Source organism: Nothoprocta perdicaria, unplaced genomic scaffold (genome assembly GCF_003342845.1).
Source record: "Nothoprocta perdicaria isolate Ctin4 unplaced genomic scaffold, notPer1 scaffold_9, whole genome shotgun sequence".
In the NCBI taxonomy this organism is placed as follows: Eukaryota; Metazoa; Chordata; class Aves; order Tinamiformes; family Tinamidae; genus Nothoprocta; species Nothoprocta perdicaria.
Window position 1 is genome coordinate 2,328,188 of NW_020456198.1, and position 13,760 is coordinate 2,341,947.

General features: G+C 37.5%; 1 protein-coding gene across 1 annotated transcript in view; it reads left to right on the forward strand.

Annotated features, from left to right (window-relative positions):
* FAM19A4 (family with sequence similarity 19 member A4, C-C motif chemokine like) overlaps nt 1-13,472 on the forward strand; it is a 46,566-nt gene extending 33,094 nt beyond the window's left edge. The window contains exons 4-6 of the mRNA XM_026052661.1: nt 2,310-2,465; nt 8,074-8,157; nt 12,930-13,472. Coding sequence (XP_025908446.1) covers nt 2,310-2,465; nt 8,074-8,157; nt 12,930-13,027 — 338 coding nt within the window. The 3' untranslated portion in view covers nt 13,028-13,472. The remainder of the gene's footprint in view (nt 1-2,309; nt 2,466-8,073; nt 8,158-12,929) is intronic.
* The last annotated feature ends 288 nt before the right edge of the window (nt 13,473-13,760 follow it).

A 13,760-nucleotide genomic window follows, 5' to 3' on the forward strand; every position in this document is an offset into this window, starting at 1 on the left:
GTCTGGCGTAGAATTCACTCGCTGTGAGCTTCACACTTTGAAATCCTTTGGTTCCTGCTTCTCCAATGATCAGATTTCCTTAAAGTCCATTGTTTCTAAAATATTTTAAGTCTGATCATGAGTTTTTCTGTCTTTATGTTCTCAGCTTTAAGTATGCTTTAAGCCTGAAGGGATGGTTTKTTATCTAGTGCAGAGTGGAGATTAAAATGTGTAGGAGGGTATTCTTATGTTCCTTCTTTTCCTGCRTTTTGGCATCTGAATGTAGATATGATCAGTAAATCTAGGAGGGAATAATCTGTGTTKCTGGTTGAGTTTTTAAGATATTGTATGTGTTTTGTTAACTTTGAAACCCATTCTGCAAATTGTGGCTGCAAGACTTGTGCTCTAGATTACTAGAATACTATGAGAAAATGTATGTGTTCAACAGAATAAGTGTAAAGATGTGCATGAATAAGCAATAGAAATGCAGATGTGAGTGTGTGGGAGGAGACAGACTCTAATAAGGGCAGTTAATTGCAAAGGATGCATGTGGATGTCTTTGCCTTTTTAGTACCTTTCACAGTGTTATTCCAATGTTGGTGAGATTAGCACACTGGGAACAAATGAGGAGAGCCCTCTTCCATTGCAGCAGTGTCTCCATATAGAATTAGCACTCCAGAGCTTACAGCAGGCAGAGAGAAGGTCTTGCCTCCTTGGGAAGTGCGTAAGAGCCTACAGTAATATAAAGACACTAAAGGAAAGGACCCATCCAAGATGTAACTTTAACCTGGCCTTCTGCAACATCTGTGTGCCTGTGGATTCCTGGCACTTTAGCGGAGCAGTAGCACTACTTTAAAATTCAGACAGGTCAATTGAAAGCAGACGTGTTTTTCAGGCTCATGGCYGGACCGTACTTCATTTATATTGGTGTTGACTTGCAGGACTTTTTACCTAAAGGCAGGAGGATTTGAGCTTGGTAATAGACATTTGTTTGTCCATATTGACCCTGGTTGTACGAGGTACATATTGATTGCTTGAACTGGACCTAGTCCATCCTTAAGAAGTCCATCCAACAGGATTTATACCTCCCAACAAAGTGTCTTCCACTCTTATATYGGCATCTAAAGTCTGGTGAATTATGACTTTAATTATAAAGTAAGACCTGACTGCTTGGTCTTTCATATGTGGTACATAGCACACTGTGGTTTCAACTTATGGAACTCCAAATGTTTGCCTTTTCTTCACTTCATTATAGAATATTTTCCTCAAGAGATGATCTAGAATACTACCTTGCTCTAGTGAAGTCAATAGGACCTTTGTTGTTGACTCAGTTGAGTGCAGGACCACCACTATAAGCACTTTAGGAAACAGATGCAGGTTTTTCCATTTATTTCAAGGGGTCTTCACTTAGACCTTTGATCCATAATCAAATAAATGCTCTCTTAAACTAAAAACATAATTTAAAAATATTTTCTTTCAGAACCTCAGCCTATCTATCTATTATCTACAAAAAATGTCATGCAAAGGTATTTCCTAAAATAATACTTTAGAATAAAATAGCATGACCAATTTTTTTCTTTATTTGTATGTTTGTTCCTCATATTAACTTAAAAAGAAGCTGTCCTACAAGTTGGTTGCAGTTTTTACTTTTTTATGTTGTTGTGATATAGGTAATAGATTCTTGCATGAAAATTCGGTGTAACAATAAACTTAATACAACTATGTAAGATACTTTTATGCTGTCTTCAACATTTTTCAAACTTTCTGTAAAATACATTATGYGTTTTCCTGTTACAGCATATTTTTCTTAAAAATACCATATAGCCTTTTTCCTCAGGGAAAAAAGCATACCTCTGAATATATAATTTCTCTTTACATTTTGAGTGCACACATGGAAGACTAAATACGCTTTCCAAGATTGTATATACATATTTTTCTGTCCATTGAGGTGGTTGTGCATATAAACCTGGCAACAAAAGTCAGGCAACTCTCCAGCTGTGTTTGAAGTCTTTTTGAAACCAAAACACATGCAGCAAAGGAATGTTACCAAGTCAACCCTTAAAAAAATCATATATGTGGTAATACTCTCTGTTTTTTGAAACACTTACTTAGAAGCCTGAATTGCTGTGCTAAATCTATAGGAGATTGAGAATTCTCACTTAATAAACTTGTGAAATTTCTTGCTCCAAAAATGCAGTAATCTCAATGATTACTTCAGTAAGATAGTCTTTTGTAAGCATGCACTGCTTTTTTTTTTTTTTGTAAGCATTTTCTTAATGCACTGATTTTGTCTTGTTTTGCTCTCTAAAACTTTTCTCTGCAATTTTTAGGCCAGCACCAAGTCAAGCAGGGGACATGTGAAGTTGTGGCAGTGCATCGTTGCTGCAATAAGAACCGGATCGAAGAACGGTCGCAAACAGTCAAGTGCTCCTGCTTCCCAGGGCAGGTGGCTGGTACCACAAGGGCTCAGCCCTCTTGCGTGGAAGGTAAGCAGCCTTCTGCTCAGACATGGTTCATTAAGATTGTTTGAGAAGTTTAGTCTCCTTGATTGTTTGACTTCCCACTGCCTCAAAAGCCTAATCCTTCCTTTTGTTAATTTTGGAAACATCTCTGTGCGCTGATGATAATGAGTATGTGCATAAATCTGGGTGTAATTAATCCTCTTAATATATGTACTCGTCCATTTCATGTCTGTGCCAATAAAACTTCTTAGTTTTTCCACACAAGAATTTTCCTTTAAAAATTGCCTGAAAACATCGTAAGCCAAGAAATTCAAGTTAATGATATTAACTCTTCCTGTTGCTTTGACTTAGTAGCTTGGTCAGAAAGTCACCGGATAATAAAGACAGTCCGAACATCAGGCATGCAAATAATGCTGAGAGATGAGATTTTAAGATTTGTCATCGGGGTGGATGTTTAACCATTTTTTTGTGCATAATGCTCTCTTACACTGGACTGGAGTATGCCAATGTCATTCCTTGTCTATTCAGCTGTGTGTGTTGTAGCCCCAAATGCACTTGAGTTTGAAGAAAAGAGCAGAGGTTGCCTGCTGTTGGCATAGGACACAGTGCCCCAAGTGAGACCWGATTAGGGAAAAATGTGGTATAGTTGGAGCCGTAGTCCATCACCTTCTTGGGAGATCTTGAAATTCTCATGGATCTCTAAATTCCCATTCTTCAAGTTTTTGTAGTAAAACTCGTTTGAGCTAAAATCTTACCTTGATTCTAATGTTGCCCAGGCATTCYAAGGATTTATAAAACTTCACTCCCTGAGGTTCACTCTGCACCTCAGCTCCACCCTTCCCCTTCCAGTTTATCAGCAGTTCCAAAACTGTGGATCACTCTTCTTCCTTTTCCCACCCATAAAGTCTTTTCCCTGGAACTGCTATCTCATAAATAGAGTTAATACTCAGATTTTCTTTTTCATCTTAGAAAATGTCTAATAAAGTCTTCTTTCACTTACTTGTAAGCAAGCATTATGAAGTTATTAATATAGAAGAAACTGTAAAATTTACATTTAAATTGAAGCGAAGCAGAAAAATTGAGTAGCTCACTTATTAATTAATATTGGCATAGAAGTTAATAGTTCCTCTATTTTGTTAATTCATAAGTAAGATATTTCTGTTGTAGTTTTTCACACAAAATTGTGACCTTCACAAGAACAGAAGTTTCAAAATCGAATTTTTAGTCTAACTTTCCGAGATACTTTGTTCTAGACATAGATCTCTAAATACATGCAAAAAATTATTTAAGAATTGTTTTTCTGCATGTTTAAACTTTTCACACCTTGTAATTTAGAACCACAATCAATTTTAACTGTGCAATTTGTTAAGCACTTGTCAGATCAAAAGCATCTTCTGTATTTTTAAGGACATGTCAAGCAACAGTAATACTTTTACATATGATATATAATAAAAGTCAGGTGTTATTTTAAGCTTGCTTAAGCATTACAAAGGTGACACTGTCGTTCCATGATGGAATCATATAAATGCATGATGCTATACAAGCCTAATTTATTTTGTCAATGCAAATAGTTGCTATAAAAATGTAATAGCTGTTTTTCCTTCGAGTATGGTTGAAATGGAACGTGACAAAATATTACAAATGCAAGATTTTGGTCTCTAAAGCAGAAGTCTTTGATCCCTTTCCGCTCATAGGATGATGCTTTAACAGGCTTTACTTATTTTTGCAAGCATCTGGGACTTTCCTTGGTATGTCTGTCTTTCCTCAGCCTCAGGATTACATGTTTTTTCTCCCACTCTGTGCATATCTTTCAGTAAGCTTCTCCACTGCAGAAACCAAAAAGTTTGTTAAAAAATGTCTTAAATTGCTTATTTCAGTCTGATTTAGGCATTTAATTTTTATTTTCCAACAGCTTTTTACTCAATTCAGGCCTATTCGATTTACCCATTTTTTTGCTCATTTGTAACTGGAAATCAAAGGGAAAGACTCACCAGGAGCACAGAATTATTACTGTAACTGAAAGAAAAGGTTAAATAGAGAAGTTGGCTTGGAGGRATCTTGTAAACTATTTCCTTTGCACTTCAGACCTTATCCAATAGAACCTCATTTACCTGAGGTCACACATCATCTCTGTGCCTATTGATCATGCATGTCATGCATACGGCAGGACCTGTAATTCCTACCTCAGACTGTTTCCATGTCATAAAAGTGTGGCGAGACAAAAGCAGAAAACCAAGTAGCACTCATTAAGTACATGTCTGGTTATTACCACCCACCCCTTCTGTCGGGTTCCTCAGTTCTTGGTCACATCCATAGAGATGGTTCTGCCTCTTACTTTAAACGGTGCTTTCTCACACGTGGGAATGTGTGACACAGCATTACCCAAGCAGGCTTGAGGTGCAACTTGCTGGGGAAAGGGGAATTGTTGGGCTGCAATGGACAGGTTATTGACACAGCGAAGGTTTATAGTTGCAAATCTTGCCTGGAAATAGCCTAGTGCTTAATGGTTTTATGGCAGATGTGATTCTATAGGCATGACCTGTTTGCATGGTGTCCTCTTCCATAAGTACTCATGAGGAAAACAGCTCTGTGGGAGGGATATAAATGGCAAATCAGTCTCCTCTATTTCTACATTGCCTGTGAACTTTTCAGGGTTTCCATGTTCCAGKTATTTTGAAGAGCAACCAAGAGGCCACCAAAGCAGAGCAACGGGATAGTATTTTGTGTTTTATGAAGGGTGGGAGCATTTAAAGCATCTTTGAATGTGGTTAAGTTTTCACTTCTTGACCAAAAAGTAACTATATAATTACAAAATTACAATTACTTTTATTGAGATCTGCATGATGATTTTACAGAAGTCTGCTTTTGCTTGCTCTTTTTAAGTTAAGATCTGATTTCTGTTTTCCCTTTGGCAGACCAGGAAACCATGAGTTGATTTTAACTTTCCTTTAGGCACATTGCTGTCCCTGGAGTCTAGATATTCTGTAAGAAACTATGTCGAGTGTGAGAAATAAGTTCTCCGAGAATGTATGAGGCACCACAGATTTGGGCAAAGTCTAGATAAATTGTGATAAATTGTGCTTGCCATTCTGTTGCAGACTGCAACAGAATATATGCAAGATATGCAAGGTTTTTCTAATTACTGTGAGGAGGAGGGAACTAAGTATTTTTATTTGATAGGTAATAGATACCCAGTTAAGTTGCAAAGAAAAGGTTGAAAGTGCTACAGAAACAAATGTTAAAACTGTTAAACTGTTAAAACTGTTAAAATGTTAAAACAAATGCTATATCTTGAAAATGTCTCAAGTTAAAGTCTTAAGTGCCTTGTATACAGAAATTGGTTCTAATCCATGTTATAATACTTCCTGTGTTTGTAGGGCTGTCATGGAGTACTTTATATTTCTACAGTGTCTTTCATCCTGGAAACTTTAATTATTGGTAGTAGCAGAAGTCAAAAGAGTTCATTTAGAAAGAAGGATGAGAAGCTGGAATCGGTTTACTACAGGCAGGGTTCTTCCAGAGCATTGTCACGCAAGCATGGGATAATCACTCGTCATAGCCTGGACAGTGGTATKGGGCAATAACTTTCTGGGTCAAGGTATTTTTTTTTTATCCTTTGCTCATAACAACACACATTAATTTCCTCTCACTTAGCTAATTGCATTTTGTATGCAGACAACAWGCAATTGTAATTTTTGTATTTCAGCTAAGTTCTAAAAGCTATTGACAAGTTTTTTTTTTTTGAGCCTCCAGACACAGGCCAACCTGACGCTTTGCTGTAGATAAATTGAGCCACTAAGCTCAGAAAAAAAGCAGAGTCTATGAAAGGACGTATTTAAATATGCTGAGAAGACATAGTAGCAGCCTGCAAAGTCTGCCTTCAGTACTCTTCAACTGCAGCTATAGAAAATTTTCCTTAGGAAAGGTCAATTCAATCTTATGTCAGCACTGAACAAACATTTACATTTAAAGTAATTATTATGAGATTATATTTTTTTGCCCACTTTGTTTATGGAAACAAACATCCTTGCCTAAGTACCTCGAGCCTGGCTCACAGCTATTGCCAAGAAGATAAAGTGTTAGTAAGTTTTGTCTGTAGTGAAGCTATCCTAGCTAAGTGCATTTAATGCATCTCTAAGTAAATTATCACTAGCCAAATCATCTTCCACCCAGGCATTTCTATCAGTTTTAGAATATTTACAGAGGAAGCATTCAGATAGGGAATAAATGTTAAGATCTTTTTATAGAGCCAAAGAACTGTAATGAAGTAAAAGGACAATTTTGGCTGAAAGCCCATCTGGGTTCCAGTTTGAAGTGAGAGAKAGCAGGGAAACAAGAAAACAAAAAATCAGTACATATCAAACAGATAAAAGAAGCAATAGCAGAAAAGATTTCYCTCCCACTGTTTTTAAATGTATTTTAGAATACTAGAGAATTCAAAAAGATGCTATTGTTGCCTTGCTATTCAAGGAAGAAAAGGAAATCTACAATAGAATGGTGTACTGAAAATGTATACAGTTTAATCTAAAAATAAAGTTTAATTTAGAGTGTAGAAATCTATGTTTGTCCAGACTAAAGTGAATTATTTTGTTAATGTGAAACACAAAGAAATCCACACAGGCACACACAGAAGTAGGGACCCATAATGCCTGAGATATTGAAAGCATTAATGCTGAGGCAGAAAGATGGCATGGGGCAATATCACTGTTCTGCTTGTGGTAACAAATAAGATATTGAAGAGCTTGTGGATCTTGTCTGAGTTGTAGGTTGACTCCACAATGTTTTCCATGAACATCTGTGCTTCTTTCTAGGTAAGATAGTATTTCTGGAGATGATGTATTTGATTCATTGTCTGATGTAGCTTATTTTCATGTAGTCCACTTGGGTCAGGGTGCTGAATTGTTGTCAACAGTATTACATAGTCATGACTAATTTATAAAAATAACAAAAGTGGTCTTATTAAGGGAAGTTGTCTTAAGAGGAGAAAATTRATGAATTGGCACAGTGAAAATATACTGTTTTAATCTTCCAAAATGTATTGCAGAACATGCAATGTAACTGCAGATAGACTTTTAGTTAATAATCCATATGCTTTTCAGATGGATTATTCTTTAATTTTTTTTTTGCACTCTTCTCCGACAGACCTCACATGCTCATGTCTCTGTGCAATTCTATTTTCTTACCCAGTGAAGAGAAAAAAGTGACATTCCTTCATCCAGCCTTGCGCATGCATATCCAAGTTAAACCACAGGCTGTAGATTCATATCACCTTCCAGCAGGTATTTACCTAAAGCATGGAAATGAAGGAGGCAAGTCACCTCTGTAGTCAGTGGAGGCAGAAAGACACTTCCAGAGGTCCATTCATGTTTGAGTTGAATCACTCTCTGGAGGTGCCTGCCTGTCTTTACCAAGGTCGTTTACCCTTCTGTGTACTGGTCAGGCTTTTAGCAACATCTTCTTAAGCTCAAACAGGATCATTATGATCAAAAGGTAGTAAATGTCRTAATGGTAACTTTGGTTTTATCTTTTGCAATCAAACAGCTAAACATAGCACAACAGCCTCCTTTCTGAAATCAACACCAACAATAATAAAAGATTGTATTCTGTTTCTCTTTTCTATTTCTCTTTCTAGCTTCCATCGTCCTACAGAAGTGGTGGTGTCATATGAACCCCTGTTTGGATGGAGAGGACTGTAAAGTGCTACCAGACTATTCAGGTTGGTCTTGCAGCAGTGGAAATAAAGTCAAAACCACAAAGGCAAGTACTGAGATCTGCTGGCAGTCCTTGCTTATTGCATTGCACCTGCTGGTGTGAGCACCAGCACTGGACTTAGTGTTTTGGAAAGCAGTGATTAGTGCAATGGTCCTCAGGGAGGAAAATGCTGGGTCAGTAGCCACTTGATTAAATTAGCAGGTCATGGAGTCAAGGAGGAAGAACCAAAGGCAGCAATTTGGGTCTGTCTGTCCTCCAGTTCTGTGTTTACACTGGGATAAGATACAATCCTGAGCAGCTCTTGGCTAGCTCAGCCCTCAGTTTGTCTTGTGTGTTTGGGTCTTGCACTTCTGGAGTGCAGACCCCTGCTTCCTAGAGCTTTGACCTCAAGTTTCTGAGTTGCACCTATCTAGGAGGAAAGAAAGGAGAATTCTCTGAGTCCCAGACACTGATTGCCAAGCTTTCTTGCTTGTGCCTCCTTCCATAGCGATTTGGTGTCATGAGCTGACTAAATTCAGTTGGCTGGGCTCAGTAACCGAGTTAAAACTCGATTCTGTCTTCAGTGAGCACAGAAACCTTCTGCTGTGACCAATGATAGAGTTAACATGTTCCAGGATCCATTTCCTTAATTTGGAAAGAGAATACAGGGTTCCAAGGTCTTTACAAGGGCTGACCAGAATTTAAATATCTGTGCCGGAAAGCCTTTTAATTATTAGGAAAAGGAGCCTGGCTCATCTTGTTGCTGAGAATCTGAACTGCTATCAGGAGGAACTACAGAACTCTGCACCACTGGAAATCAGAGGTTCAGATCATTTCTAATTACAGGACATCTTATAGACAGCCTGTTTTTGCAAGAAACTTGCTGTGCAGTCCAGTTTCTTAATGGCCAGCAGAAAGAAAATATTATGTCCTCTGTTTGCTTCACAGTTTAAAATGAGCTCAGTGCATTGAAGTTCAGCAAGTCATAGTGAACTGCATATCTAAATATATCATAAAACAAGAGTCTTCAGCATGCAATAGCAATCAAAGACATATGCTTAGCTTTTCRGTATATAACCTCTGCTAGCTGGGAATGAATGTTGTTGATTAGGTTACCTTCTGAGTTAATAAGCAARTACTGACACCGAATGCTGTTTAATAATAAGTGTTCTAAGGAGTGAAGATTGTTCTAAATCATGTATGAAAGACAAAATTGCATAATTTGAACAGCTATGGTTTGATGTTGATGATCYACAGCCAGCCACACAAATATTACATGGTGATAGGCTCAGTGGAGGAACCTGACCAAAAAAGCCAGAGTCTGAAGAGCCCTATTCCTGTTTTTAAGATCAGGAGAATTGTTACAAATCATTGCAGTACATTATCAAATACTAGAGAGGTAGTCTGTAGAGTGCCTCAGCTGTACTTCTTGTGCCTACAGCTAAAAGTTGACCCGCACAGAATATACTACTCTAAAATCAGTGCGAGTGACTGGCAATCAGCTATTGCAAAGCATAGATTGCCCTCAGCCTTTGAAAATTTTCCGCAGACAATGACTTCAACTACTTATGTATAGGTAAATAGAGTGGTAATGACAAACAAATGCATATGACAGGTGAMGTAGGAGTTCCCTGTAATGATTATGACAATTTCATTTATGGACATACCAGAAAAGAGCAGTACTTTACAGAAAAAAAAGTCTTTACTGGGAAAGAATAAGCAAGGTTTAAATATTCCTAATAATAATCACTAGAGGGATAAAGGGTAGAGCAAAGAACTTTATGTTGGCATTGACAACGGAAGGCCTGAGATGTCAAGTGCTCAGTCATGTAGCTGTCTTTTCCTTCCTAAGATTAGTTAGTTGCCTTTAGCTCACTGAGGTCAATTGACCCTATGAGTCATATTGCCAGTGTTCACAAGTCTTGCTCATAAAGAAGTGCAAAGAAGCAGCCTTAGTCAATGGAAGTTTACTAAYAGAAGGGCAGTTTTGACATGGGTCATTTGTTTTATTACCCATGACATAAAATACAACCACCTAAACACAGAATATGATAATACATTCTGATGAGTTCAGGAATGTCTTTATAAGAGTGGAACAAATCATCMTACCTCCAATTATACCTGTGCACATTCTTCAAATCCAGTGGGTCTAAGAGAGGGCAAAGTTTGGCAGTCTGAGTGCAAATGTTACTGCTTTAAACTCTTCCTCTGCTTTTCTGGGACCTGGAGAAATGCATTTAGCACTGATTAGKAGATTGCTTTGAATGGCTTTTAATTGTCAGGGTAAGAAAACAGCCAGCACTCATACTTGAATATGAGACATTTTACTGTATAACACGTATGAGAACTATTTGCTTTTTCTCTCGTGGTTTTGTTTCCTTTCAGTACCCTTTTGTCCTTCCAGTTCTTTATGGCTGGGCTGTCTTTTCTTGCATATGTGTTTAGCATCAGCACRAAGAGATCCTAATCCTGACTGTCGACCTGGGATGCTGCAAACAAATACGAATGACTGAGTGGTTTAACCTTGCACTGAAATGACATGAGAAAGTCCTAAACTTTAGCTAGTGATTGACTATATTAGAGAGTAGAAGATTTCCTTAAAGGAAATATCCCTTTAAAAGTTGTTTCAGCCCCTTTTTACTTAGTTGTTCTCATAAATTCTTCCATTGTTTGTTGTTTGTATTTTAATGTGGATGCTTCTGGCAAGTCACTACTTTCATGTTCTGCTTTTAAGTGATTTGATTTTGACCCTTTATGGCTTTGTCTATGCATTTGCCTTTGTATAACCCAGGAGAGTTAATTTAGAGGTTGGGATTTAATGTAACTATTTTCTCAGTAGTAGTGACATTTCCAAAAGCTGAGGACTTGTCTCATACTATGCCCAGATCTTTGTACTCAAGTGGCCRGCTTTTAATGTTGTACCTCTTGAGAATCAGTCTGAAATCACAATGTTTGTCATCTTTATTAGTCCAAGTAAAAGGACTTGAATTATCCAAGGTTTTGTGGGTGGCAGTCATTATGACCAGTTGCAGGCACTTTTCTTCCTAAGCTGAATTGTTTAGAATTCTCCAGAGTCACATGGAGAGAAACGGTTGATTATAGAGTGTGCTGTGTTTGTCTTAAAAAAAAAAAAAAAAAAAAAAAAAAAAAAAAAAAAAAAAAACAAACAAAAAAAAAAAAACCACCACCCAAGGAAAGCTGATTTCTCTCTCCTGTAGCTTAAGGAAAACCCAGATGACAAAGCTTGCATGTAGATATTGTCTTACTGGGTAAATGCTGGGTCACAGAATCTGTCTCTGCATCTGTATTTCTTTTATAGATATTGTACATGTCTTATGTTTTGGGTGCTTTTTTCTTCCAATCAAGATATAGGGGTATTGGATAAATATAATGAGTAATGATAACCCCAGATTCTGAACAGTAGCATGTGGCTTGTACAAGATTGAACGGGAAAGAAAATAGGTTAATTTTACAACAATCACATTGTGATAGAGAGAACTAAAGCATGGTATAGCATATTTTGTGATTAAAAATGAGYGGAAAATTTGTCTAATTCTGTCAACAAAATGCATATTAAGCACAAATAGAACTGTCCTATCTGATTATGACTAGTAGTACAACCAGTACAGCAGCCTGTCTTTCTCGGTACTGGGATACTTAAATGAGAAAAAGACAGCAAAAACCTTATGTATAATTATAGCAAATGTACCCATCATGAGATTCTCTCAATTCAGCAGTTGTCTTAAGCCAGAATTCAGATGCATTCCTTTTTTTTTTCCATGCTATGTAGCAAAGATGATTTTCTTACTATTTAAATTTCTAATCAATGTTATAAGGCTTACCTAGCCCCTTGGAATCAGGGCAAGTTTGGACAGTGAGCTTCATAGGCTGATAATAGGAAATGGACTGCCATTTAATCACTTCAAGGTTTCTATCTTTTCATTTTCTGAAAATATTTTAGTAACCTGAAGTATATGAAGCTTGGGAGAGTCCTGGCATTTCTTAGTATTTAAATGAGTAGTTATAGTAACTGAGGCTGACAGTTAAACACGTGAAAAACTGAAGAGCTCTGCACTTACTCAAGCTATCTCATGAAGAGAAATAAATAGTTTTCAGTACCAGGCCTGTGTTTAACATTGTAGCATGTGCTGGCACCACAGGGCACAGCTGACAAGAATTTCCTCACAGTGAGCTGCCCGTTCTCATTCATTTCTGGGACAGGGTGCTTGACATGAGCCTTTCCTCACCACTGCACTTGCATAGCAGCGTTTATGTGCATTAAGACCTGCATACCCCTGAAGCACCTGACTGGGTGTGCATATAGTTATAATGGGAAAAGACCACTGGATTCCCTGGAGGAAGCGATATCCAGGAGTGGCTGGTGTTGCAAGAACAATCCATCAACTCTGCTGACTGCTCTGTCTGATCCCTAGCTACCTCTCATGAAGGGCATTCCCTTGGGAATGGGTAGCAATTTGCACAAATAATCCTTTGGGATGTAAGTTGTGTGTTGATGTTGTGGACACTGGTGTTGAAAATGTGCTAAGCAAAATAAAACTGGCAGAGATTACCATGAGATACTGATAGCAACTCRATAGTAAACTGTCATATCTTTCTCTGCTCAGCAGAGTCAATGTTTTCCACATAGATACTGTGGGAGTTATATGGAGCATATCGTTATGGCCAGAGCATGTTTATTCACTATGTGTTCTCATGTACAGTTTCTTCATGGCATCAAAGCATATTCTATCATTCTTTGATCACTTCTGTGCAAGTAACCCTCTTTTTCTTTTTCAGGTAACACGGTAGCAAAAAATAACCCCCTGAGTCCCTACTGGAACAGTGGCGTGTGCAATCATGTTGCTTGGCTGTTATACAGAGATCCCTTTTTGTGACAATGACAGAGACTTATTCCTTTGGACTTGCAAAATTAGTGACCTAAAAGGACCACGCTTCTACATSCAACTGTGGCTGTAGTTCTCAAACCTACATTTTGCTATACGGAATAATACGTGTTTGATTTCAGAAGGAAAAGCAATGAGATTTGTTTCTTCCTGAAATGCACATTGGATTCCCAATTGGATTCTGACACCTAGCAGCWGTTCTTGAAAACACACACCTGGACTTCTGTGGTGCATCAAGAATAGAACATTGTTTGGGATGCTAAGAACTGTAAAATTGCTTTAAATGAGTTTAGATCATTGAAGTAACCCAGGAGGTCCTAAAGAGAAAATGGTTATGTTGCTTCCAGTATGGATTTGTCTGAGGAACTTTTCACATATGGTACAACGTAATAATAGAAAGCTGATCCTCAAGCTAAGGGTGTCAGTGGGATAATGTTAGTAAATGATGTCTTAGTGTATTTTCAACTGTGATTTAGTAAATATCAAGATTGTATGAAAGTGAAAGGATGGCACTTATAAATTAGTAACCATATTTGTAAGGCATATTTTGTTTATATCTGTGCAATTATATTTGTTTCCTTAGGTAGTTCTAGGTATTTTAACTTCTACTTTCATAGGTAATGGCAGGGAAGCATGAGGAAGAGACAAAATTTGGAAGTAGACATAGATTTTCTTGTCCTAAAATAAATCCATTCTCTAGGGGAATAGCGAAGTATATACATAT